At 42.3% G+C, this 27,391-nt stretch overlaps 2 protein-coding genes across 3 annotated transcripts; one reads left to right on the top strand and one right to left on the bottom strand.

Moving 5' to 3' along the window:
• The first annotated feature begins 146 nt into the window (after positions 1–146).
• Positions 147–16,736, top strand: LOC135371200 (arf-GAP with coiled-coil, ANK repeat and PH domain-containing protein 2-like). The gene is made up of 23 exons (XM_064605259.1): positions 147–349; positions 547–604; positions 2,141–2,199; positions 2,661–2,721; positions 3,928–3,981; positions 4,091–4,149; positions 4,364–4,547; positions 4,609–4,653; positions 4,728–4,823; positions 4,912–4,986; positions 5,587–5,690; positions 6,373–6,528; positions 6,761–6,887; positions 6,965–7,050; positions 7,725–7,841; positions 8,704–8,868; positions 9,489–9,676; positions 9,770–10,036; positions 10,620–10,722; positions 10,832–10,949; positions 11,712–11,821; positions 12,480–12,646; positions 16,089–16,736. The coding sequence occupies exons 1-23, from the start codon at positions 297–299 to the stop codon at positions 16,184–16,186; spliced, it is 2,550 nt and encodes an 849-aa protein (XP_064461329.1). The 5' UTR covers positions 147–296; the 3' UTR covers positions 16,187–16,736.
• On the bottom strand, positions 16,582–27,299 carry LOC135371197 (phosphoinositide 3-kinase regulatory subunit 4-like). 2 transcript variants are annotated; one of them, XM_064605255.1, is made up of 35 exons: positions 27,145–27,299; positions 26,956–27,059; positions 26,748–26,792; positions 26,599–26,678; positions 26,431–26,486; positions 26,212–26,361; positions 26,051–26,152; positions 25,808–25,977; positions 25,374–25,500; positions 25,143–25,312; positions 24,811–25,081; positions 24,651–24,745; positions 24,359–24,398; positions 24,210–24,292; positions 24,060–24,138; positions 23,845–23,992; positions 23,149–23,195; positions 22,974–23,075; positions 22,776–22,910; positions 22,379–22,516; positions 21,079–21,255; positions 20,952–21,008; positions 20,536–20,579; positions 20,323–20,469; positions 20,198–20,246; positions 19,767–19,965; positions 19,500–19,689; positions 19,291–19,421; positions 19,140–19,224; positions 18,978–19,075; positions 18,820–18,924; positions 18,083–18,208; positions 17,705–17,862; positions 17,078–17,250; positions 16,582–17,014 (listed from the first exon to the last, which is right to left on the bottom strand). In XM_064605255.1, exons 2-35 carry the CDS (start codon positions 27,045–27,047, stop codon positions 16,780–16,782), a joined length of 4,104 nt encoding a protein of 1,367 aa, XP_064461325.1. In that variant the 5' UTR covers positions 27,048–27,059; positions 27,145–27,299; the 3' UTR covers positions 16,582–16,779. The 2 variants fall into 2 exon arrangements, with proteins under 2 accessions (XP_064461325.1, XP_064461326.1); XM_064605256.1 differs by having other exon boundaries at positions 26,956–27,052.
• Positions 27,300–27,391: the final 92 nt, after the last annotated feature.

Genomic DNA, 27,391 nt, shown 5'->3' with positions numbered 1-27,391 from the left:
GCCGACGGTGTACTTAGCTTTATAAATACAAACCACTAGCAATAGTAAAAATAGTCAAATATCTTGAAACATATTTGGGTCTCAATCCCACTGATGCTTCACCAAAGTGGCTTTCAGGTTTCAGTGGCTTCTTCACCCTTCACCTTTTCTTCTATGGCGGAGTGGGTGGGCATCTTGCTCGTCGTCTTGCTCGCTCAGTCTCTGAATTCTTGCGTGATTAGCGGCAAAAGAAATGTGTTCGTTCCGCAATTTCCTGCTCATGAGTGTGTGTTGGTACAGCTGTTCCTGAAGTAACGATGAAACCAATCATAGAACTGGATGAGTGCATTCGGGACTCCCCGAAGTTCAGGTGAGTGGCTCCAAGGGCAGCTTCAAGTCGTTTTTCCAGTCTTCGACAGTAGAATTCTCAGACTTTTGTGGTTTGGTTATACGTCAGTGAGATTAAGCTTAACGCGGAATCGGACCCAAACACCATATATTGTTCAAAGTCATTTCAATGAGTCATATGCTGCTGCTTGATTATTTCCTGCTCTGCTCGCTATACAGGGAGGTTCTGGAAGAAAACGAAGAAAGTATAGACCTTCTGGAAGCCAAGCTAGAAAAGGTAACTTTACGATTATTTACGGTTTCAGTGACTTTGTATTCATAAGTTCATTTTCCCTGTGCCATATGCCGGATGCGAGTGATACGACACACCACGAGTTAACATGACTGCTTACGCAATCGCATCAGCTGAGTTAAGTTTGTCGGACTGAACTGTGTGTGCTGCCCTCTCCCCCCCTGCATAAGGTAAAGACGACGTAGACTCACCAAGTGAGACACAAGACACCGAAGAATTGCTCAAACCAGTCTGTACGCTTACAGCACGTTTAACAGATTAGTGGTGTGTTATCACAGAAGAAAACATTAAGCAAATGATGATCCATCAGTTTTTTTGTCCATATGCATCTATTGGAAAGCCATTATTTGGTACAATAGGTTTTTAAAATTTATTTATTTAGAAATACTGCGAGCCACGCAGTGGCCCAAGCATAGGAGAGAATGCACAGTGTAAACAAGGGAAATGAATCAACAAACAAGTTCACACGTACACACACAAAGAAGAGAACACTCTTACAGGAACATTAACAATCTCAACCAGTGCAAACGTCGTTGACGAGGTCTTTGAATACTATAACACTTTTGCTCAGAACAAGACCGATAGGCAACGAATTCCACTCAGGAACAGTACGGACAAAAACCGAATTTTTAAATGTTGAAGTACAAGTAAATATCGTTTTAAAGGAAAGGGGGTGAAGATGGCGCATATATCGTGGTTGGAGGGTTCTAGATACCGAAAGCACGGTAATCTAAAGTTACTTCTTGATGTCTCAAACAAGAACTTCAGTCGTGCAATTTTTCTTCTTGTCTTCAGGGGCGTAATATTGTTTTCACTCATAAGAGCAATTATAGAGTCTCGTCTACTGTATGCATGAAAAATAAAACACACAGCTTTCCGTTGTACTGCTTCGAGGTTATTTATATCGACTTTAGTGTGCGGGTCCCACAAGATACTGGCGTACTCTAACTTTGACCTTATGGTGGAATTAAAAGCCAGTATCTTGACATCAAGGCTGGCTTTTCGAAGTTTCTTTTTCAGATACCCCAGTTTAGCAAGTTAAGTTAATGTGTCTAGACCATTTTAAATCAGATGTAAAGGTCACACAGAGGTATTTAAATTCCTTCACCCCCTTCTCATGGATCATCCCCAATAAAATAACTGAACTGAATTGGTTGCCTTTTGGTCGCGATTCGGAGAACAGTCTTATCACAATTAAGCCTCATACCCCATTTGTCACACCATGTGGAGATGCCAGCTTGACTATGACTCAGCAGAACTTGTTCATATTGGGAATAAACTGGGCATTATAACACACAATCACCTGCAAACAAACGTATTTGGACTCCGGTGCTGACAACAGCAACAATATCATTGATATAAATAAAACATAATAAAGGTCCAATAACATCGCCCTGTGGAACTCCTGAAGTAACAGTTTTTTTACATACTAATTTGTGATGAATGCTTACTTCTGTTCTGTATTTAATGAGCTCGATCAAAATACTATGTATAAAGTTTTTGTGTGTATTCTGTTTGCAGCTTGTGCGGCTATGCTCAAATATGGTGGAGACTGGAAAGGCACACGTGTCAGCGAAAAGGTAAAAATAAATGTGTTCAATTAGTGTGTAGGCGAAATAGTAAGATGTCCTAGTTTGTGCACATGTGTCTTAGGGCATCAACCCACAAAACAGTTGCCCACAAAACCCACAAAAGGTTTTGTTAATGAAAATGACTCAGCCTTACCTTTCGTGTGTATCAGAAATAAAGCCCTGGACAAATACCTTCTTGTCCACACCAAGCCACTGGCTGATGACATTGACACTTGCATGCCTCTTGTAACACAGTCATCGAAGTCATGGTGTGCAAAAATTCTAAATTTCAACATCCATGACAGAAACTCCTGAGACTAGGGAGCAAAAAGCGACACACAAGTAACAGCTCGCTTGCTTTTGACCTGTTCTATAAGTATCTAAATTTGATGAACACACATCTATCCGACATGCTGAGTAAGAATATCGGAAAAGTCATGCTTCAGAATTGCGCCTTGTGCTATTTTCAGCGCTTTTATCAACGGTATCTGGGATCTCTTAGGCTACTTCAAAGAAGATGGCTCCATCGTTGTAAGTGCAATTTTTAATTTTCTCCCTGCTGTGATTTTGCCAAGTATTAGGTGAACTGTCCACACACAAAGATTTCTTAAACACCGGAACAAGAATTCTGTTTTGTGAGAAATACTGCTAATATTAAAGGCGCAGAAACAAGTGACAATGAGACAACAACGAAAGTCATGTTTCCACTACTTTTCATACAGGGTGTTTCAAAAAACGTGTCATTTGGACTTTATAAAAAAAACGGGGCGACGGAAAAATACGGGGTAAACGGCATTTGTGTGGCAACTGAATTTGCCATCTTGCAAAAATATTTTAATTTTATTTTAATTAAAAGAAATTGAATTTCTTTAATTGAACTCCAAAATTTCCCAAGTCAACCTAACGTTTTTTTACAGAATTAGAGAGCCCGTAGCGAACTTAGTCAGATCCACCAAGAAATCCGCTCGATATTGCAAATGGCACTGCCCAAAAAAATTCCCGAAATTGAGGCTTCAAAGTTTCGGGTATTCAACGGCGCACCAAATCAGTCACAAAGATGCACAGAGAGCAGCACATGCTCCTGCCCCCATGAAAGATAGAAGGTCGAAAAAAAAGAGGGCGCGAAAAAAGAGGCGGAATCATTTTTGTTTGCCGCTTATCAACGTATTGTACAATGTCAACCGCCTTGTTATCGGCACATCTTGTGCTGCACGCCAGTTCAGCGATAAATTGTACTAGCTTCGTGGGGGCAGGACCATGTCATGCTTTCCGCGCGTCTTTGCGACTGATTTTGTGCGCCGCTGAATACCCGAAACTCTGAAGCCTCAATTTCGGGACTTTTTTGGAGCAGTTCTATTTGCAATATCGAGCGAATTTCTTGGTGGATCTGACTAAGTTCGCTACGGGCTCTCTAATTCTGTAAAAAAAACGTTAGGTTGACTTGGGAAATTTTGGAGTTCAATTAAAGAAATTCAATTTCTTTCAATTAAAATAAAATGAAAATATTTTTAAACGATGGCAAATTCAGTTGCCACACAAATGCCGTTTACCCCGTATTTTTCCGTCGCCCTGTTTTTTTATAAAGTCCGAATGACACGTTTTTTGAAACACCCTGTATATACATAGCAGTTATAGTGCCAGTGTTTGTTTACTATTGTTGTTTAGTAGCTCTACCTGAAGATTTTGATGATGGTGATGTTGACTCACTTTATGAGACTTGCCACTTTTTTATCCCAGAACTCACTCAACAGATTCATTCAAATACTAACAGACGTCATGAAGTATCAGACGGTAAGTGTTCTGAAACCAACGCTGCAGCTTAGGACCTGAAATATCCGTAGTGAAATATAGGTGCCCTAATCACACTATACAAAATCCCGCATGCTGTTGTACTTTTCAGATACTCCTCGACCAGGCACAACGAACTATCATAAAGAACCTGAACAACTTTGTTAGGAAGTATGTATTACGCCATCAACATTTATCTGTCGAGTTCTCGTGGAACCGGAATGCTTTCTTTGCTGTCTTTGAATTACGGGAAAATAGCCATTCCGACTTTGTGTGTGCTGACCACATTGTACATCTTTCTTCCCATGTCGGTTCCGTCACTGCACATACTTATCCACTTTAGTGGCAGCAGCTTTCCTAATTCCACAGTTCGCTTGGTTTGCAGCGATATTCGTCAAAGCAAAGACACTCGAAGGCACTTTGAGAGAATAAGTGATGACCTGGACAATGCTCTGTTGCGCAACTCACAGGTGCAACGCAGCAAAGCGGTTGAGTGTGAAGATGCCCATAACGTGCTGATTGCTACACGCTCCTGTTTTCAACACTTGGCCCTGGACTACGTGCACCAGGTAGCAAGTATCATCACCCTCAACAAATAAGATATGCTTACGCGTTCCTTTTTACCCGCAGCTGAGCTGCTTACAGTCAAAAAAGCGCCATGAGGTTCTGCATACAGTAAGTAATACCTTTCTACCAAATTACAAGCAGGTGGTGACGGTATTTGATTAATATGTTCAATTGTTCTGCAGCTCCTCTCTCTGATGCATGCGTATAGCACATACTTCCATCAAGGATCTGACTTGTTTCAAGAATCAGAGTCCTTTCTCAAGAACTTGGGAACGAATGTGAGACTATCTGTTCTTTCCTGGTCCTCGTGCTATTTGTCTGCGTCGTTTTCTGGTTTTTGTTTATGGAGCTTATTTGCGATTGTAGCTGGAAAAGCTTGGTAAAGAATCAGTGGACCTGTCAAAGCAACTGGACTCTAGACATGTTCTGGTCACCTCCAAAGTGAGTATTATTGTGCAAAGTCACACCCACTCACTGAAGGGTTAAGTTGTTCTTTGTACGCAACGTCAAACAGCCACCATACAAATGCAGTTGTTGTAATATTTGCAGTGGAGATAGCCCACCATGGACTTAAAAGACAGTGTGTCTGATAGATGTGCAAAATAAAATATAGAAGTGTCACAATTTTCAATGCACTTGCGTGTTAAAAGTAGAACCAAGATTAACTTCCGCCTGGGGCAGGTTAAGTGTAAGTGTCCCCTGCTCCAGAAACATGGCCTGAAGATGTTGCACAATAGCCAGGGAAAATTCAGGATTATCTACAGGTACATGACAAGTACTTTATCAGTGCTCCGTACCTAACTGGTCTCCCAGTAACTTCTAAATGATAAGAAGTGAGATGGAGGAATAATTTTCCAAATTTTACTGTGAAAATTTTCTGGATTTTTGCTTGATTGCCCAAACCTATATAAGTTTCGGGGATGCGCCACCCCAGCCACCCCCTCTGGTAAAACATCTGGGTTTTGCGTGCATATTTATTTACTGTCTGTCGCCCTTTTCTTGTGCCTTGTACATAAATTTATAGAAACTTTCTATTTTAAGGATGTAGTTCCAGTTATGTGCAAGGAGCCATCTTCAAATAATGGCATTGTACTCGAAGGTTATCTGTTCAAGCGTACTTCCAATGCCTTCAAAACATGGAACCGGTGAGCACTATTTACATGTTTTCCAGTTTCTATTTGAAGGTCCCCAAACAAGGCACGCAAGGTTTTGAGATTTGGTATTGTAGGGCGGGATACCTCAACAAGTGCTGAACTAATTGAAAACATTTTATTTATTTATTTATTTTTTCAAAAAGTTTTCACACCAAAAAAATTTATCATGAAAGATACCTTACGCACCACAGGATAGGAGGATGATTTCAATGTTGACAGAATGAAAATGACAGTGAAAATTTTTTTGCTAATATCAAGGCATCTCGTACCTCTGTGCATGTTTTCAATTTTTTTTTTCCCAATCTGTCTCGCATGTGCTCATAACTATTCTTCCATATAAATCTACATGCCAGTGCATCAATTACTTTGTTTCCTAGGAGGCATTGTATCCTAAAATGATCCTAATGATTTCAGTTATTTAATACGGTACCATGACGTAGCATGAAAGAAACAGCAGTGAGACACAAAGATTTCACAAAGTAATTTTTAAAAACACCTTGTGTGTGAGCAGGAAGCCTGCCACAGTAAGATTTGATGTACTTTCGAGACCTCTGTACAGCACCTAATGCTTTTCTGTGAATTTTCCGTGTGTACAAAATGTATCATTGCTTGAGTTCCAAATCTGTGAGGTAAGCTCTCTTCTACAAATTGGAATTTCTGTACAATCTTTCAGGAGGTGGTTCATGATACAGAGTAGTCAGCTGGTTTACCGTAAGCGAACTGGAGAAGAAGCAAAAACTGTCATGGAGGAGGACCTGCGTCTTTGCACTGTGAAGCACGCTCACGACATCGACAGGCGTTTCTGCTTTGAGGTTCTCTCCCCTTCAAAGTAAGCATTGGAAGTTAATTTTATGAAGTTCAGAAAACGGTATGGCCTTCAGTCATGTAATGCGTTGTTGCTTTTCATGTGGAGACAACCTTACTTCTCATTTCTTTGTACCTTAGTGTCATTACTTCATGCACCTGTTTTGCACCCTCAGGTTCAGGAAATCAAAAATGCCTTATTTGTGCCCTCTAAAAGCAGACGGTATCCCCCAAAGACAGTTTGCTTGACTTTCCAGAAGCCATATGTTGCAAGCTGACTCTCAGGACTCTTACGACTGCTGGATCACAGCGCTCCAGTCGAGCATCTCTCACGCTTTGAATCAACAGTCACACGAGGAGGAAGATGACAAAGTCAGCATGAGTGTGAGTTATTTTTATCTACAGGCTTCCATACTGGGCTTGCATTTTTATCTTTTTATTTATTTTTTGTTTCATCGCAGGACAAGGAAAGTTCATCTGAAGGCTCCTTATCGTCGGTGTCGAGGAAGAGTGCCAACCCCATTCCAAAGCCACCTCGAGCACACATGTAAGGACTGTCGTGTTAGGGGAAAAAGTGAAGACTTTCCAGTTTTTACAATTGTTCACAGCTATATTTGATACTCTGTAGACTCCAGTTTTTTTTTCGATTTTAGTGCCATAAAAGAAGAAATTTTTATCGGGATCTATCTTGCATGAGCTTCATAATCACCATTCTTCAGCAAATTTAAAGTCCCATCAAATGTCGTTTACAATAACGGGGAAACATGGTAAATTGTAATTTGCTGTGAATGAGTTTCAGTAAGTCAAACTGACCCACTTTATGCAATTTACTGTAGCACTATTTTTTGTCTACATTCAGCACTCTTGTGTAACATTTACGCTACTGGACATTTAATACACATTTGCGTAAGTGTCATTTTGAACGTCACCATCGTCACAGACTATTCTCGATATCCAGGCGAAACCTCCGACTTCCAGCATTCTGACCTAGATGAGCTCCACGGTGCAACCGCATGGAGCATGCATAGTGAAATTAAGTCCCACAAAATATTCCCGTGCTAACTTGAAATTTAGTAATACTGCAAAAATTAACCCCATTTCTAGTAGTTAAGTATTGAATACTCTTGAAGGCAAGCAACCATTAGCTCCTAACCCATGCAGCCCAATTACAATTCACTAGCACCTTTCCTGTGTACTTATTGGTATCTGTATTGATTACAGACAACTCGTCACCATTCCAGGCAATGAGCTGTGCTGTGATTGCAAATCTACAGAGCCCAAGTGGGCGAGTATCAATCTTGGAGTCACCTTGTGCATTGAGTGCTCTGGAATCCACAGGTTAGTCAGCAAGCAACATAATGAAAGACTAAGCTCATGCCTGCTTCCCTGTTTGGCATCTAAATTTGGTGTAGTATTCAGATAGTACGGGAATACTTTATGATTCACAAATAACAAGCAATTGCGCTTGCCACCACTTGTTGTGTGGCAAGAGCGGGTCCTTGAGTGACTGCTTGTTGACTTATTAATTCGGGGAGTTCACCATTTGTAATCCATGCTTCCTTCCACGTTCCGTATCTGTGTATTCACACGAGCGACATCCTTACGGAATATTCTAGTAGAAGACAGAGCTAGTGCTCACGGAGCCAAAGTTCCGTCCCGTGTTATGTTGAGCATTCACATGGTGCGGTATATTGGGACACACTTAGCAAACGCCACCGTCACTGTCTTTTCCTGTCGTCTGCTACGGAATATCTTGTGGCTATGTCGCAGGATATTCCTCACGGTTGGCAGTGTACGTGAAGACACGACGTTGAGCACTCACGCTCACCTGACAGCAGAAAGCTGACTTTTTTCGCATCTTCCGCTGTAGTATTCTGCGGAATGTCTCATACAGAAAGAGTTACGTTGTACACCTCGGCTCTACACAGGAAGAGCGAGCTTTGTACCCTAAAACTGGGCACTATATTAAGCTGGCAGACTGATGTGGACTTTCCTGGTGTTATATATCTACTATAGACTAACATAACAAACTCTTTGTAATTAAGCTTTTCACAGCAAGCAGTCTTTTGAGAGTTTGTAATCTTGTAGGAGTGCTCACCTGTGTTTCTCATAAACAAAGATGATGCTGATGAGCAGTGACATGTTTTCTTGATATGTTCAGAGGTGATGTGTGCTGCATATTACTTTCCTCAATCTATAGGAGCCTAGGAGTGCACGTGTCCAAAGTGCGATCTCTCACTCTCGACTCGTGGGAACCCGAAATATTAAAAGTAATGGCAGAACTCGGAAACCTGGTCATCAACAAAATTTACGAGGCCCATGTGGATGAATCAGTTGCTGCAAGAGCAACACCTGACTGCAGCAGGTGAGAATACAGGGCTGGTTCCATATCAAGTAATGGAAGGTCGTCGGGACATCACTTATTCCTTTTTTCTTTTTTTTTCTAAAAAAAAGTGTAATAGCCGAACACCTACAGGCTGCCGTAGTCCCCCCAAAATCGGAGAAAAGGTGACCCTGCCATTAAGGGGTCTTAATATTCTGTCTGGGGATTGCTTCAGATCAAAAGTGGTCTATTTCTCATTGGCTGGTTTGTGCAATGCTCTGAAATTTTTTTCTCCCATATTATCAGCTATGGTTGATTTTATTATCATTCACGTTCCGTGGTGTACTGGATAGTATTGTACCACCATAACAATACTAAGCTTCCTGTGAACAGTCATGATAGCTTGGCTTTTCTATTTGAAGCCACATGGGGCTGCATCATTAGTCATGTGCAGGAACCTGAATGTCACCTGCCATCCCTGCTGCCATTGTAAAGCATTAGCCAGCAGACTACAAATGGTGCAATACGCACACATGATGCTGATGACATCTGGCCTTATGAAATATGTTTGTTCCTTGTGAATTCTATTTCCCACCCATTCTCCACTCAGGTCTCAGTGGTAGGACAGCAAATGTGATGGGCTTTTCTTTATTTTTCAACAGAGCTGTCAGGGAAGCATGGATCAAAGCAAAGTATGTTCAAAAAGCATTTGTGAAGCCATTACTAGGGTCCTCAGCTTGCCTCACTCCGGAGAGAGTTCCTCACGAAATACCGCGTCGATGGAGTGTAAGGAAGATTCATCGCAGAAGAAGAACAATGCCACCTACGACGAAAGCCAAGCCTTTGGCTGGTATGTGTATTCATTGGTACTATAGCATGTGTGTGTGTGAGAGAGAGAGGTCCTATTTACTAAATGCTGTCCGGTTTCCTCTTCCTTCAACAGAAGAAGTAGCAAAACCAACTCGACCAGCAAGTGCTGCATTACCTCCCAGCTCTGCAGAGAATATTAACACAGTGTCAGCAGACCCCCTTAGATCTGAAGCAACGAGTAGCATAGCACCTAAAGGAAGCGACACGGAACTGAATGCTGTGTCCTCACCTGAAGAAGATAGTAAAACAGCCACACTGGTACAGGGCGGGTCAGATGGGCTGCCCCAAAATGTGTTAGTGTTCGGAGAAGCCTTAGTTCAAGTGCCTCCACCATCATCAAGTAAGCTTCAGTACATCAGTACATACATGCACGTGTTGTATCTTGTTGTAGAGCTGGATGTTTTCAGGTTTTAGTTTTGTCAATATTGGGTGAAATATCGTTATTTTATTTTATTTTTTTAGGGGAAAGAATTATACTATCATATTACCTATGCTTCACTCAAATCAATGCAAATATGGTGTGCAGCATTACTTGGCATACCTATATATAAAATATCCTTTTTCTTTTCCTTCAGTCCTGTTTTATTCACAATTCTATTATTCACAAAGATCTCCCAAACATCCCTATGAACCAGGGCCGGCGTCTCCAGGGGTACAAGTGGGAAATTTGCGCCCCCGCCCCTTGTAGATGCCGGCCCTGCTATGAACCTATGTTCACTGCCATCATGCAGCAGAGGATGCATTTTGATGAATTTGAATGTGAAAACTGTGTGATAAATAGTTGTGGATTGGTGCCTTCTAGAATTTGGCGTATGTATCCCCAACCCTAGAACTTCTTGCTTACTTTACAGCGGCAACACTACTTCATGTCGCAACACATTCTCAGACTCCATAACTGTGCAATGCTCACTTCACTCTCTCAGGTCTCGACATAGACAGTGCCGACGAATCGCCAACACAAGATGAAGAGGATACCACTCCAGAGGAGGACATTTCCAACTTGAGTCCAAGCCTCTTACTGTACAGGTGTGTGTGTGTGTGTGTGCTAATTATAATAGTTCATGTACACGAGAGTTTCCCCAAGTTTACAGGCAGTTATTCACTTTCGTGACATGTAACTCACAATCGCTTCTAGGGCTGCTGCTGCTCACAACCTTCCTGTAATGTGCCTCGCCCTCGCAAACGGTGCAGACCCAAACTGGACCAACCCGGATGAAGAGGGACGCTATCCACTGCACCAGGCCATTAAAAGTGTTGGTATTCTTTACATTTTATGTATCTCTGTTATCTGTGTTTATGTGTCTTATCATTTTTTTAAGTTCACTAGTCAAGAGCGAGGGAATTGTTAGAATGTCTGTAACAGTGAAGATTATAGATTCTTAAATTCAGCAAATTTGGGAGTCTTCAAGTTCCCTTCCGCTGAACAGCTATGCACATTATGTGCATGGAGAGTTTTGTGTCCTGAAATGTCAGGGGCCATACATTTTTATGATAGAGCAATCTCAAAGGAGCCTCGAGCATCAAACGTGTATTTTTTACTGCGTAAGATGAACATACTACCTTTCAGGACCTGTCATGTAAACTATTTCCTCGGGGAAGTGCAAATTAGCTTAGAAAATCAGTCTCACAAGAATGTGCACAGCGATTGCAATCTCCCCCCCTAGCCACTCCTCGCGTGTTGTGATGTCAGATCAGCCGTGCGCTTCTTATTGGCTGATGAGAATCGTCTGCAAACTAGGTGACTGGTCGTCTGCTTGGGACGGTATATCAAATATGATTGCAAAAAGAAAGAGAAATGTATCCCGGGACTTGTAATCCCAATTTTTACTCCTGAATTTCTTTTTTTATTTTCGTTCTTTCTTTCTTTCTTTCTTTCTTTCTTTCTTATTTTTTTTCCCCTTCCATGCTCAAAGTAGGTTTTGCTATGGCTGCATCATTGAGGGACCCCTGTATGCATCCCCTCCCATAAAATATGTGCTGATATCTAAACGCTGCTCAACTATTTGTGTGCTCAGGGCTCAATCATGGCATGTGAGTTCCTTCTGCTGAATGGAGCCAAACTCGACAATGCAGACTCCAAGGGTCGTACATCTCTTCATGTGTCCACTCTTCTTGGGAACACTGGGTATGCTGTGCTTATGCTATTTAAGCAGGTGCTCTGTTGTTTCTATTATGCAGGCTAAAAAGTTATTGTTGCACATGTTGTGTGCACCCCAGCTTTTTGTTACACACTCTGACTCCTGTCACTTCATATTAGTCACTGTCACTGTCCGAAGTTAGAATACTGCTCTGTAGTTTGGAACAGCGTAGGTATTGTCTTGTCATCTGTCCCGAGTGTACAGCAGCGATTTATCCGAATTTATTCTGATAGGTACCTCGGTAATCGTTATTATTATGGGTGTGAGAGAATTCTCGAACGTTGTAATCTTGCTTCCCTAGTATCCAGGTGTAGCGTACGTGATCTGACATTTCTGTACAGATGTGTTCATGGTATTTTTGACTGTCGGGCTCTGGTAGAAGCCTCTCAATTTCAATGCTCTCGTGAGGCGCTTCCGACACAATCACGTTTTTAATGTTGCCAATTCCCTTAGCCCTCTGCATCACGTACAGCCGTTCTACAGAAACTGATATATTTGTTTTGTCACTCAACCAGTTTTACTAAGTCATGTCGTTTTTAATTAGTGTCGTAGTAGAGTGTTATTCAGTTTATGTTTGTACCATATGAGGCGGCAAATTTTGCTGTTTACGGGCAAAAAAGATATATTAAAGAATATTTCCCACAGGCAGGTGTGCCTACTTCTGAAGCACGGCGCAGACCAGCATTCTCAAGACTTGGATGGGGCAACAGCTTTGCAGATGGCCATCAACAATGCCAACCCAGACATTGTGACAATGCTCCGCTTGGCCAAGCTTAATGAGGAAATTAGGAGGGACGAGTTTGGGAACCCCGGTACGCCCTTGCTTTCTAGCCAGCAGGAGCTTTGCGATGCGTGGTATGACAAACACCTGGTGCCATTACGTGAAAGAATATCTGCGGTTGTGCGCATCAGAGAGAGGCCCTCTTGGTCTTCACTGCGCAAGCGGGCATCACGGATATACAGGGGAAAGTAGTCCGTTCAGTATAGCTACGCAAAAGCACCCTGTGCCTTACAGCATTAGGACAGCCGCTTTTTGGGCATTATTTTGAAAGATACAAGCAGAGGGTGTACTCTCTTTTATGTTGCGTTCTAATATGTGCTGTTACACAATTTTATATATACACAGTATTTTACACATAAGTCCTTTTGCGATGGAAGTTCATCGTGTACCGCCTATGTTTCCAGTGGTAGCGAAAAGGAACGTGCCCATTGTTACAGATCAAGAACATTGTGGCTTTGTAAAGCGATAGGTTTCTAAGGACCATCACCGCCGACAGTCATGTAGGTCTGTCTGTAACAGCTGTTGAAAGAGAAGAGGAGAAGGAAGAAGTTACAAAAGGATTTTCTTACAAGAAGAACAAAGAGGTGGAGGAGAGAAGACCGGGTCCAGAAGATGGCTCCATAGAGCTGCCACATTTAAATGCATTTGGCCAAATGGCCAATGATGTAGCCACTCTTTTATGTTTATACATTGAATATCTAATGAAATACTATTTTCTTGAATTTACACTTACAGCTTCCGAAAGCCCATCATTGAAGCTTCCTATTTTGCCTAATGATTTTGACACGCCAATTTTAGAGCCCTACCATTTTTTTTACAGGACAAGTGAGGCACACAAGTTTATGCCCAGTATAAAGTTTTACCTCTTTCATTATGCATTGCAGTGCTTTCATTGACGTTACACAGGTTCGTCTAATACAGTGATTCAACTCAACCACGGTTCTATGAACCCTGTCCGTGAACATGATACACCATCATGAATGGGTGGAAATCCAAAGCTCACCCTAGGCCAGCCTATATATCCCGCCATGCCCGGATCGGATTCAGGATCACTGGATCAGGTTCCCGCAGCTGAGTAGCTGTCGGTGCTGAACCAGCAGCTATCGTCATCTATCATTGTGTAGTAGTTGTCTCCTCGAAGTCGTATTGGCATTGGTCCCGTCGAAAACATAAGTTGAATAATAAGAATCAATGGCCCAGTACAATTCCCATTTGTTTTGAAAATCCCAGAGGGGTGACAGCTTAAGCCAAAAAGAACTAGCCAGTGATAGCTAAATAACTATCAATGTAACAAATGATGTAGGTGATCACAACAGGGTTTCTGCATGTTATTCAATTTGACATTATCCATTTTACCCAATGACAGCTCATCTAATAGTGGGACTGTGTTTTGTGTGGTTGTGGGGCAACTCACCAGCAGTGGTTTATCCAGAACCACAAGCACAGAGTAGTGTTGGAAAAAATTGGGGGGGGGGGGGGGGGGGAGTCATTATTAGTTACGTCATTACAGCTTAACATATCATTACAGACGTGTGTCTAAAGCTGAAATCGCTATGGCACCCCCTGTGGGGGATACACAGGTGAAAAAGTTAGGGGTGTGTCACTGAACATTTGAGGGGGTGTTAGGGGGGGTGTAGGGGGGCATCTGGATAAATCACTGCACAAGCTTCCAGTCTTGATACATGTTGGAGAATCATCAGGACTGAATGTGTAGCCCCATGTATAAACAGTGGTGTGTAGCATGCATATAGCCTTGTAACGTGTGGGTATGTGCAGTCCCTTGGCTGTGTTCCGGTATGAAGTTTCAATTCTGCTCGAGTCATGCCCACGCGGTTTACTATGCTAGCAGCTATGTGATGGTTCCAGCAAAAGCACTGCTGTTTGCTGTAAGATTGGTGCACGAGCAACACTTCTCCCATGCTAGGGCACATGGGTGTATGGGGGACTGGACCATATCTAAAATAAGATGTAGCACACATGAATGTAGTAAGTAGCTTTTACAGTGTTGTATGGCATGTGCAAGTCTGACGTAGCTGCACTGTGAGCAATGCAAGTGTCACATTTCTGTGAGGTTCCTTTGTCCTGCATTATACCTGTTACAGTAATAATCACATCACTAGTCATATCACTATCATACTACTAGTCACAAATTTTGCATCTCATATTGATGTGTAGAGTATGACATATTTTTATATTTCCTTAAATAATGCCCTTTCTGCAGGGGTAGGTCACATCGAGATCTGTAAAGGTTAATTTTGGCAGGACAGTAAGTTGTGATAACAGTTACTTCAAGAATGTAATCTGAATATGCGGTCTTACTTTTGATGCTGCACATTGTGTCAGAATTTTGTGCAAAACTTCTAAGGCAACTTACGCTAATGCTTGTTGTGTACATAAGATGCTACATAAATTGAAATGTAATTACAAAGGGACTTAAAAAACTGCAGGTTGTCACAGCAGTTCAACTACTTGTGGTCATTCAAGCAACAACTTTATTTTCATGTTGATGATTCGGGTGTTTCATCGCCACATGCAGTACTCTACCGAGTCTATGCCATTGCAGATGCCCATGGCAGTTCATTTGCAGATGGTCTTATTATAGGCACATAAAGTACAGAATATTCCATGATAAGAGTGTTGTGCATGTGCCATATGTGCTATTCATATTTTGGTTGTGTTGGAAAAACGATACGATACATGAACTGCTTCACAAAACCGTGTTATTGTTTTAAGTTTATCTGGTGTATGACACTGAATTTTGCATGTTGGTGCCAGAAACATCTGCCACTTAAATTTGTGACATTCTCTCATGGCATTCTAGTTGGTGCATTTTGTTTCTAGGACACAAAAATTCAGGTAGTCATTTTGTAAATACTCTGTAGTTTCCAGAAAATTTTGCAAGAAACAATGTATGTACAGCTTGTTGCAACATTAACTTTAACGCAGCGACTGCTGGCGGAGCAGTTGGAGAGCCACCCTATCATTGGGGCATCCCACTCGTGCTTGGGGGGTGTTTGTTGAGAAGCCTCATACTCAAAATAGCCTTCCTCCATGCATTAGGAGCAGAGTGTCCACTTGTTGACAACCACCCCCCAAGCATGAGTGGAATAACCCACATAACCATAGTTCTAAATAGTTATAATATAGTTCTGCTTGGCGCCAATAGGGTGGCTCCCCAACTGCTCCGCCAGCTGTTGCCGCGTTAAAATTAACATTGCAGCGAGCTGTACAGCAAGATATGTGTTATGAGGTAGCATATTTTGTAAAGGGAATCAGAGATGTTGATGAAGCAACAGTTTGCAGTGATGTAAGAGGGCTCTCGATCGTTTCCTCCCTGTCTGATGTGGTCACAGCATTTAGCATCTAGCATTTTTACATTCCTATTTATACATACTACAAAGGTACCAGACAAATAAAGCCGCATGATAAAAATTTGGCACATTTTCTCACGGTGGCGTTTGGTTGCATTGCAGGAGATGACACCTTCATAGATGTTGTTCGAGATTTTTCCCACATGGCTTCCAATAACCCAGAGAAGCTGCGTCGGCAGCCAAGTGGACTTGTTGAGTGAGAGTGCTTTCTGTTCTGATTGTTACGGAAGCAGTTGTTAGGAAGAACATGTTGTACAGTTCTTTGTATATTTATGTGGCTTTTTTTTTTTTTTTGCCTGCTCTGTGCTATGGTCGGTTACCTTACCATTCCATAAGCCATGCGCTAGTTCACCATAGTGCATCGAGACAGGGCACACGTAGCATGCTTTGCTTGTTTCTCGTACAGAGGTAGTGATTTGTGATCATTTCCGTGCAACCTGTATAGCGCGTTGCCCTCTGTCCAAATGTGAAGCACTAGTGCTCAGTGACGATGAGAAATGTGATGCTTGTTAGCGTCATCACTTTTACCTTAGAAATGCATGCAGTGCTTGTGTTTCATAGTGTAGGTTGAGAGAGAGATACACCAAATATCATGTAGCTTTCTGTGATCCGAGGTCACACTGGAACAAATATACTTTATATTCTTTTTTGCTATACATAAAAATCAAACATATTTACAGTAAAAATCGTGGTTGAGGCCTCTATGTTTGCAGTATGCACTTGGAAGCATTAAATGACTCCAAATTCTGGCTTGCCTCTTTGAATTCGCACGCACGTGGCTGACGGTAACGACTTATTTCCAAACTTTTACCACACCGTCCTTGGAAGCAGAAACGATAAAAGTACGGTTGGTATGGAGCACAGCTATATCACTGATGCAGTCATGATGGCCCTCACGAGGCACTTCAGGATATCGCTTCGGAGTTTCTTCCTCTGTGAGCCTCTTCCAGTCATCCTCTCCGGAGGACTTTTTAGGCTGAGTACTGTAATTCTCCTGGATGACCTTGGTTCCGTCAATCAGGCTAGATCTACACATGCAAAAGAGCAAGCTTTTTTTGACTCCCCGTTAGAGAGTGAAGTCCAACACCCACCTGTAACTTGCCAAGAATGTGTGTGTGCTGAGAGCAGATTCCGCTACAATAAAAGACGACGAGGGCTTGCTCATGTCCCAGTACCTGATGCGCATGTCAGATCCGGCAGTCAGTATGAAATTTCCTGAATCTCTGGGACTGATGTACATGCTGAACACAGAGTGTGGTGATACCTGTTGCCGGCATGTAAATAAGTTTTAAACTAGCAGCACGACCTACTAGATTATAACGGCCATGTCATGGGCACCCCTTCCCAGCACTGCATTTGGAAGCTAGTGGTGGCGCTACTCATCAGCCCGGTTATTGCTTCAATTTCTGCAATATTTGTACTTCGGCTTACCTTAATATTTTTGTACAAGCGGTGGATGTCCCACGGGACATGCTTCTTTCTAAAGTTGATAATCATCATCATCATCCTAAGCATTTTCGCAGGAGCGGTTGCTGTCGTCTGCTTCAGCGCGTTCAAAATTCAAATTTCATTGTCCAATCATGGTGTAGATGATCTCGCGGGCCGATGAGTAGTGCCCTCTAGCGGACGGGCTCCTCATAGGGGTTGCCGATTATGACATGGTCGTTATAATCTAGTAGGTCGTGACTAGCAGATGACTCAAACGGCATGGGCCTTACGTGGGTCTCCGAAAAGGGGGGATGGCTGCAAGCCCACAGTGTCCTAAGCCGTGCATCAGTCTCAATGTCCCACGATGAGACTTCGTTGTTTCCTTGCACTGCAGCCCACACCCCCGACTGGTGCCAAGGGTCGAGGCAGACACGTCGTACTTGAGCACCTGTTTGTGCACAAAATGGGTCATCTTTTATTATCGGGCATACTTTCTCAACATCCGATTCACTTCGCAGCATATTTGCTGGAAAAAGACCTATAGTAAGGCTAGATCTACATTTGCACATGTGTGACCCACCCACCTACTCTATGACAGTGCTGATATTTAACGTGTTCACCCCATGAGTCATTTAGTGCCATGAGTTTTCTTGGGAATGTTGGCTTACCTGTGGGGTGACTTATAACCTTTATGGGAAGCTGGAACCTCATGTCCCAACAGATCAATTTTCCACTTGACGTGCCACAGACAAGCCAGCAGTGGTTGGGATCCACACAGAAGGAAGTGATGACACCTGCAATGATAGTGCTGGAATGTTAATAACATTCCGTGAACATGACGAGCAAAACAAAGGCAATATGAAGAGACAGTTTTCATCTCTTCTGCCCCACCCTTGAAGTCCACTACACCACATAACTCGCTTGCCCCCCTACGTTGGGGTCATGAAAAGAATTGTGCATTTCTAATTTTGAATCCACCCGAGTGCCACGCTTCATGTTTAGAGCTCCAAATTTTCGGGAAATATTTTTTCTAAATTCGGTGGGTAAAAATCTGCATAAACGTGTGCACTAAATTCATGCGAATTCGGGTGAAAAAAATTTCCAGGATGCTAAATTCGGGGAGAAATCGGGCTCAGTTGCTCAAACTAACTGTAGTGGTTTGGTACAAATGGTGATGTAACTGCATTTGCTGCCAAACAAGTAAGTTAGTGCATTCCTACAGACATCCCAGTGAGTGGAATTTGCCGGGAAAGGATCGGGTAAAACACTAAAACTTCAGGCTCTATTCATGTTGTTATGGAACAGATTGCTTCTATCCATGAATCTTTGTTCTGGTATGGTTGTATCCACTGAGAGTCACCGCTTGTAGCAACAAGACCGTACAAGACACTCTCCCCCTCCTTACCCAAGGTTAGGTCATGTTCCAGGTTCCATGCGGTACTTGGTGAACGTAAATCCCATCCCGTGATAGATCCATACACTGTAGCATATGCCAATACGGACTGCAGCCCTGTTGGAACAAAAAGAAAAATATTGTCTCGGTATGCGAAGCTGGAAGTTTACCTGTGTCAAAGTGATGAAGGTCTACAACACAGCCTTCTTCGTGTGGATCAAGGTACCGTGTCCTCAGCACTGATGACTTGTTGCTGTTAGGCTCAACACTGCATGGAGAGGACAACAGTGTACAAGTACTGTACCTTGTTTGCTGGAGTTCCATGTACATACCGAAGTACATGCATCGTTCCCAAATCTGAAGCCACGGCCAATGATTGCATTCCTTGACACACAGTCATGCTCGTTATTTGACCCTCTGAAAAACAATGATTGTGAGAACCTCGATTAGTCACTACATCGAATGGGAAAGGTTCATACATACCTAACTGCGTGTAAGTTTGCCTCGAGCGGTTAGCTATGTTTTTCTTCTCCAACTTTCCCCAGTCCCAGATCTTGACGGTGGTGTCAGCAGAGCAGGATGCAAACAGGGATGAATTGGGTATGACCTGTAACCTTTTATGTAGAGAAAGACGATTACAGTTCAGACTGGTCTTCATGACGTGGTAGCTCTCTTAGAAAGTGTGCATTCACCTGTACACAGCTCCCTTGTGCTCGTGCATGTGACCAACCAAGGTGCCGTGCGGTCGCCACATAGCCGAGGGTGCTTTTTGGTCGGTGCCGGCATCACGAGTGGCTGCCTGAATTGCACGCACTCGGGCAAAGTTGTGACATTTTTTGTCGAGCAACATCTCAAATTCCAGTTGGCAAGAGTTGCAATGCCCTGTGGAATGCAAAAAACGTGTGTCATCCCTGAAGAGACTTCCCAGCTCTGGAATATTAGTGGTATACATGGTTTACCTGTGTCAACTGCAATGCCATGGAAATTCTTGTGTGGCTGTTTAGGGGAAGAATTTTCGGAAGGAGCTGCAGACTCTGCAGATTCTGCACCGGAGACATGTAGGTCCGTTGCCAAATTTGTGTCCCCTGCTGGTGACTGTTTGTGAGGTGAGGAGCTCTTCACTTCTACAGTACCGAACATATGCTGCCATTCCTCATTCTGAAAGCAACAACATACATACAAATCAGTGTCTACGTGTAGAGAGTGGCCTCGATGTGCGACGTTGAGCTTGCACATCACACGTAGTAAGTGTGTGTAGTCAATTACATTCAATGTGTGAGGTGCAAATTCGGAAATGGTAACACAAGGTAACACTCATAACCTGGTAGTACATATTAGCAAGTCTGGCTTTGAAGTTTGCATTACAGAGGACATGGGTGGCCATACTTACCATTGTTACTTGTGGAGATTCCAGTATCACTCCTTTTCTCTTTGAACTCCTAAAACATTGTTTCAAGTGATGATGTGGAGAACCCTTTATATTGAATGTCACAAGTAGACAGTATTGTGGGATACCTGGGGTCAGGAAGTATGTCGGGTGGTTTTTCGCCAATCTTTAGAGCTAGCAGATCAGTACGCCTCATCTCTAGCAGAGTTTGCAATTTTTCAACATCAATTTCTCCATTACAGTCCTTCATATCTTGGTTTCTTGATTGTGGTAAGCTAATCATTGATAACAGAGTAAGTTCAGGAATACAGCATATCACTGAGTGTGAACAGATAGCATACCTTCTCTTGTACTTCTGAATTTTTATTAGATGGTCCTTCATAGCCTGAATGAAATTTCAAAAATCACATATTAAGTTCTTAATCAGCTACGAAAGCATGGTTGCTATAAAAAATCGTTTTCAATATAAATTTTAAACCATTTATCGGGTCATTTTCCAATGGCACAGAAACATTAGTAAAGACTATGTACAAATATCTGAAAATAAGGTCGTAGCACACCCCTGACCACCCCTCTATATTGATTCGTCTCTCACACATCGAAACTTTCAAGAACACATGCAAAATTTCAGGATGTACCCTGCACTATATGCACGATTTTCACATTTGATGTAGCCTACCGTTCGTGTTCTATGGGAAGCGTACATTGCCAATGAACAGTATTTGAAGTAGTACAATTTTGGAGTTGAGATACTCACAAGGATCTTGTCTTCCATATTTTCCGTCATTCCATCTGACTGAAGTCTTCGGTATGCCTGTTTTGTCAATGCTGAAGCTCTACATCTCATGCTCTCAGAACAGTGTTTGCTCGATCACTGTACTTACAGATTTGAGTGTGTGGTCTGTCTCTGAATATGATGGCAGGTGCCCTGGCCTTACTATAGAACGCAGAATCTGTCTCTCACAGAGGCTCTCTAGTAGTGACTGCAGGTGTGAAAACTTGATCAGGTAGTCAAACACGGGACGTGGCAAAGGAGCGCATGTTAAGCTGAGGAGGACAACCTAGAGTAACCAAAAACAGAATAGAGAAATAGGCAAATCACATATCTGTGTACTGCCTCATTCGTATCTATGCTAACGACAAGCAAGACTCATGAACATATTGCAGGAGTGTCAGTTCAAGGAGTGTTTTTTTCTGAAAAAAAATCACCTCGTTTCAATGATATATTTCACATAGAACTGTACATGTATGTAAAATCTGGTTTTGATTTGAGTAAATATACTGCACTTACTCGCATATTTTGCGCACCCCTAATTTAGCGCTAAAGAATGACAAGAAAACAAAAAAAATCGCGTAATTTGCGCACCCGTGTTTTCGCGGCTGTGGTCCACTGACGCGATGGACGATACTGTCACTCGAACTACAAAATGTGGAAAGAAACGCTGGACAAACACGCTATGACAAACCGTCGAGCACAACATGACAAAGTTGGCAAACATAGCTATGTGCTTTCGGTTGTCAAGTGGGACTAGCGGCGTCTTCCAACAGAGTCTCGACGTATTTCACCGGTATATGAGCGGTAGTGGGCCGGCATTTTGCATCCCGACCGTCGGCGGTTGTGTGGTATTTGGGTACTTCTTTCGCGCTTGTGCAATGCAGTGATAACATCAATATCAGCTCTACGGAGACCCTATACGACCGGCATACTAAAATTTTGAAATTGTTTTGTTGTTTGAACATTGTAACAAACGTTCCCGCGCAGTTTGTGCACCACTCAAACTTTTCCAACTTTTTGGGGAGAAAAATGGCGCAAATTATGTGAGTAGATACGGTAGTTCTTTTAACATGGATAATAATTTTAACACACGCCGGCATGATACATTTTGTGTGTCATGAGACCAGACGTATTTTTAGGAACACTACCAATTGTTACGAGTGATAGCCAGTAATGATCCGTGAAGACGTAATAGACGTTTCATATGATATCGTGCAGAAAAATCGCCATCGAAACATTTTGAATACAGAGCCGGCATCATTTCCCAGTTTTAGACCAAACTGCATTTACAATTTAGGAGTTCTACTAAGCCTGAAAACTTCTTACTGCTGTCCTACATTCTTTTATACCACCTGAAAAAGCCCTCAACACAAGCATAACCTTGCAGTCACACATATATCCCAACTTGCCTCTTTATCTACTTCAACAACTGGGTGCTTGAGAAATGGTTGCAGCATTGGCTTCAACTTGCACTGAATGTCAGCTAATGATAGGCAGCGAGTGACAGCACAGATGAATCCTACAGTGTACTGCCTTATCCATCGGTTCTGGGGAAAGAAACAAAAAAATGCATATTTTATGCATATTGTATGTAAAAACTCCATATAAGCAGAGTCACATGTACAGGATGAATGTAAAATATAATAGTAATCATGTCGGACATTCATTAAAACTGATGCTCTAGGTAGATCAGGCAATGATTTGCATTTACACGATTGTAGGTGGGCTGGAGGACATGCATCCAGTAATTGGTTCTAGCGATTACATGTGGCACTGCATCCAATGTCACTACAAGGATATACTTACAGGATGAAATATGAGGGCTACCGTCTCGGAAGTAAGCTCGTAGAGCATTTGCTTTCGAAAAAGCCCCTTTTCCGTGAGCTCAGTCATGGCCCTCAAGGTTTTGCTGATCACTAGCTCCTCCGTGTCCGACAAACCCTAAGTACAAGGGACACAGCAAATGGTGACAGGCGTGTGAGGAAATAGCTCTACCGTTCAAACCTGTAAGAGTAAGGGCTTCAGAATAGGGGCACACTGCCAGCCGACATATGCAGCAACTCCAACAATGCTGTCAAAGAAAGATCCCCTTAAATGACGATCTTCCTGTAAAAAAATAAAAATAAAAAAAACGGTCAAAGTTCCACAACATAAAACGATGAGTATCTGCGAGACATACCTTATCATTCAAGAATGTGATCATGTGTGAAAGCAAAACATCATTAGCTGCAAAACAAAGGGAGGTGGGTTTCTGCATTTGAAACAAGATATGTACACACGCATACAGCATTTCTTGAAATACATAAAAGAAGCATTATAAGGCATCATCCCCGTAATCCCTCTTTCTTTGGTCTAGTAGCATTGTGGTACAACAATAATGAGATGCTCCTAACCGTCTTCTCATTATTGATGTACTACATAGAAACTCAGACTCTTGACATTGCCTTGTTATCTGTTCTGTAGCATTCTGTGTAAGACAGTAGCATTCAAAGAGTAAATACACAACTTATATGCATGCCACGTGCATAATTTATAGCAAAAACGTAACAATGATTTATTCCGTGGCATTTTAAACCGCTTCATGCTCAGCTCCTTGTAGGTGTCAACAACATCATGGTAAAACTGGAGGAGAGCAGTAAAAAATATGCATTACAATGCCATAGATGGGCCATACAATGTATGATGGTCATTAAAGCTAAGTCCCACTTTTGTTTGTTTCATTTTACCAAAGATTTCCTGGGTAGAAAAAAATGACTCCAGATGAACTGTATCTCCTCGTCGAGTTTGATGTCATGTATAGATATTCCCTCATCAAGTACAAGGAAAGCATTTTAAACAAATGGTGTGGGATAGTACAGTACAGGCATTTGTTTACCTTTTTGTCTTTCAAAGAACACACACAGCCGAGTGAGCCCTTTCTCGAGCAGTACCTGCTTCACTATGTTGCTCGAATCACTCATGAGAGCCGAGACCACCTGTTGGATTGTTTCGTGAAGTATTTGCAGCTCAGATTCATACGATGCCTGGATAAAAAAAAAGTTGACATAGCATCACTTTCATCCACCATGTCTTGCTGACAACATGTTATACCTGATGGAACTGAGCATTTGCTTCAATAGCCGCCGTATTTGGAGAGGCAATGTCATGCTGCGATGCAATTTCTAGGAATCTGACAAAGATTTGTGGAGGTTAGTGAACTGTTCCACACAATATTGCAAACATATTAAAAGGAAGTTATACCGTCTTGCAGTTTCTGCAAGAATTGCAATATTCTCTGCCAAAGCCACTCGTACCAGCACTGCACTGTCCAGAGCAACGTGGGCCTGCAGCAAAACATGTAACGATCGAGCATGTCCAAATGCTGAATTTGAACGGGCCCTTCAACTCACAAGGTTAGGAAGAATGTACTCCGGAAAGATGTTTGCATCACTGGAAAATAGAGAACATGTAAAGAATGATTGAAGCATTATCTGTGTTATTCACATTCTAAAATAAGGGCATATACGGTAGCTCATCTGAAGTACAAAGCTTTGATAAAATGTAGAAACAGATATTATATGGCTTTGTGAACATTTTCATTGCACTCCCAGATGTCACTAGAGCACCCGACTGAACCTATTTTACCACAGAATAATAGAGGCACATTCTTGTGAGTATATCTATTTGTAGAACTGGCATTACCTTCGTGGAACATTTTGAACACGCGTCAGGGCTGAAACAAGCGTCTCGATTGCCACTGCTCGGACGCGCTGATATCTGTCATTCACTAGGTACAGCTGAAACCAAAGGTGAAGAATTACACAAATAGATCACATAAAACAGAGAATAAGAAACACCTCACCATGTAGGGTAGCAAGCGGTCCAGGATAATATCGCAACTGAGGTAAGGTGTCAACTCTTGGATCAGCTCGAGGGCCTGCAGTTTTGCTGAGCAATGCTTCAAAGCACGAAGGCACGAGGTGAGGAGGGCCACCACGATGAGGAGCCCGTCCGAACTGACCGCTGGGCGTGTACCGTTGCGATCGCCTTCACAGTCAACCACAGGATCTGCTCGCTTTGGAAGCTTTGCAGTGACGAGAGAGTACAGGATTCCGTGGATGTCTTGCCTCAGCCTTCGACAATAAACTTCCGAGCTCATGTTCCCGCTCGCGAGCAACAACGTGAAGCACCTACTTCGCTACTTTCTCGTCTGGCGACAGGTGGGACGAAGCAAATTCTTTTATGTAGTCCCGCAGGAACGTATAGAAGTACTGTGGAAAAAATTTGTCTCTTTGCTGCTCCAGGTATTCCTCTGCAGAAAGCCTCAGTGCCGGGTCCTTTTGCAACATGTGCTTGATTAGCTCCTGGAATTGATTGTCATCACTTGATTAGTATATGCTCCAGAGAAGCCAGTGCCTTCTTTACCTTACAGTGGACATCTTCAATCTTGTCCAGTATCTTCCAAGGGGTATACTCTCCACTTCGGTATGACAGCAGTTGGGAAAAATCAAAGGGTGGGTGCCCCTCTGTGAACAATTCAGTTAGCACACACCTAAAAAGATATGTGTTGTATAACACAAAATACAATTAGTGTGGAAGGTGAAAGAATGCCAGAAAAGCAAAACAGCTGATCAGAGATCATTAATCTATCAAATGTTTCAAATCCGAAGCATCTACAGTTATGCTGATAGCTGTTTCGACAGGTGTGTTTTTGGCAAGGCATTCCCAGCTAAGTTTTAACTTGAAAATTACGAGCCAGAAACAGCTTATGAGCACTACTGCACCTGATAAATTATCCACATCAATTTGTCTTTTCTAGAATGATCTTCGTTTAACACAACATACTTGTCAAAACTTACCCCAAGGAAAAAATATCCATGGCTTGAGTAAGATCGCCAGTCCCAATGCACTCCTCTGGTAGGAAATGGCTTGAATCTGGATTTAATGTTTTCACAAAGCGCTCTGGTGCTATGTAGCATGTTCTTCTTCGAGATGTGTCAAAGAAGTATGAAAAGTCAGCCGGATTGTCCTGTGTAAGACATACACATGCTTCCATGTAATACTGTAGTACTGGAAGATACTTCTGGAGGGTAGGCATTTACCTCTGGAAGGTATGTTGGCTTGAAGCTTGCAAAGTCTGTCAGCAGCACCCAGTTCCACCCGGTGATCATGATATTTTCGAGTTTTATGTCGCCATGACAAACCTGTATTTGTGATTTTGGATTCAGTCCTTTCCGAAGGTTACTAGTGAGTAGAACCATACCCCATGTTGATGAGAGAGAGCTAGGGCGTGGAAAAGCTGAAAGGCAATCCAACGTTTCTCAATCGGATTGAGAAATGGTCGTGTACTGATCCTGTCATACAGATTGTCCTTGATGTACTGGCGTATAACTATGCCAGCTTTGTCAGTCTCCTGTAATGACAATGTACCGTGAAATGTACAATCATGTGTAGAAACACAGCAGTGACAGTGACTACTGACCACTGCTCTCTGGAATGGTAAAGTATTTGGTACATTGGCCAGAACTTGCTTTATATCTAAAAGTAAAAAGAGACTTTGTACTGACATCTGAGACATAATGCTGGAAAAAACATAGATATGCAATCATGAGTAAATACGTGACTGCAATGAATATAAACTACAACATACTCTCCAGTGCTCCCTTGTGAGTCCCAAGTGGGAGTGAAGGATCATGAATGGCAAAAACCTTTACAATGGCCAGGCCTTCTCTGAAACATAGAAAAGTGTACAGTAGAAACATATGTGCTAGTGTGCAACGTAAACGTCCTAATACTTACTTGTGTCTAACCTTGGCAACTTTAAAGAAACGTGTGCTTCCAAGACTGAAAAATTGTTATATATTTTACTGATCTTTTTTGGGCAATAAATGCAAACATTCCCGAATCAGAGCCCTAGAATGATGTTGTGATTTGTAGCAACTATTTAAAGTTACTGTGTCGTTTTTGTGTATTCGTCAGTAAATTAAAAAGTAACAGGCGTACATACTTCTTTTCAAATGTAAACTCTGGTAAATCGGTCAGATAATGCTCCACTGGGTAAATTTGCGAAGGGGCTATGCCGGCCAGCTGATTACCCATGATTTCTGAAAGCTATACAAGTGTCAGACTCGGCAACGATTTTTCGGTAATCTCTTCACTAAGTTTTATAAGGAACTAGCAATGTTTTACAGCTTACAGGCAGCTAGATTAATTCAAGGTTATAGATTTTTCCAAAGGAGCGTCTTCCTGTAGATGTCGTCTCTAAATGTTCACAGACGTTTCCATTGCTACGTTTCCATTGCTAAGAGACAACAACACAACCACAACACAGCTGATATATGTATCGGCTTGTGTCACACTGCAGCATCTCGGGATATCCCGTTTCAGCCGTTCCCCGTTTGGTATATTTGATCATGTTGGAAACTACAACATGCTACCACATT

This window comes from Ornithodoros turicata, chromosome 10 (genome assembly GCF_037126465.1).
Source record: "Ornithodoros turicata isolate Travis chromosome 10, ASM3712646v1, whole genome shotgun sequence".
Taxonomy (NCBI): Eukaryota; Metazoa; Arthropoda; class Arachnida; order Ixodida; family Argasidae; genus Ornithodoros; species Ornithodoros turicata.
Note: the sequence above shows the minus strand (reverse complement) of the source record. Positions and strands in the feature narration are given on the sequence as shown.

Excerpts from the sequence above, each read along its gene's own strand:
- LOC135371200 (XM_064605259.1), top strand. The coding sequence starts at position 297 with ATGAAACCAATCATAGAACTGGATGAGTGCATTCGGGACTCCCCGAAG. Across the intron at positions 4,824-4,911 it reads TCAAGAACTTGGGAACGAAT|CTGGAAAAGCTTGGTAAAGA; the intron begins GTGAGACTATCT and ends TTGCGATTGTAG. Across the intron at positions 11,822-12,479 it reads ACTCTTCTTGGGAACACTGG|GCAGGTGTGCCTACTTCTGA; the intron begins GTATGCTGTGCT and ends TATTTCCCACAG.
- LOC135371197 (XM_064605255.1), bottom strand. The coding sequence starts at position 27,047 with ATGGGTAATCAGCTGGCCGGCATAGCCCCTTCGCAAATTTACCCAGTG. Across the intron at positions 22,517-22,775 it reads TAGCCCTCATATTTCATCCT|AACCGATGGATAAGGCAGTA; the intron begins GTAAGTATATCC and ends TTCTTTCCCCAG. Across the intron at positions 20,580-20,951 it reads ATATGGAAGACAAGATCCTT|GCTATGAAGGACCATCTAAT; the intron begins GTGAGTATCTCA and ends AATTTCATTCAG.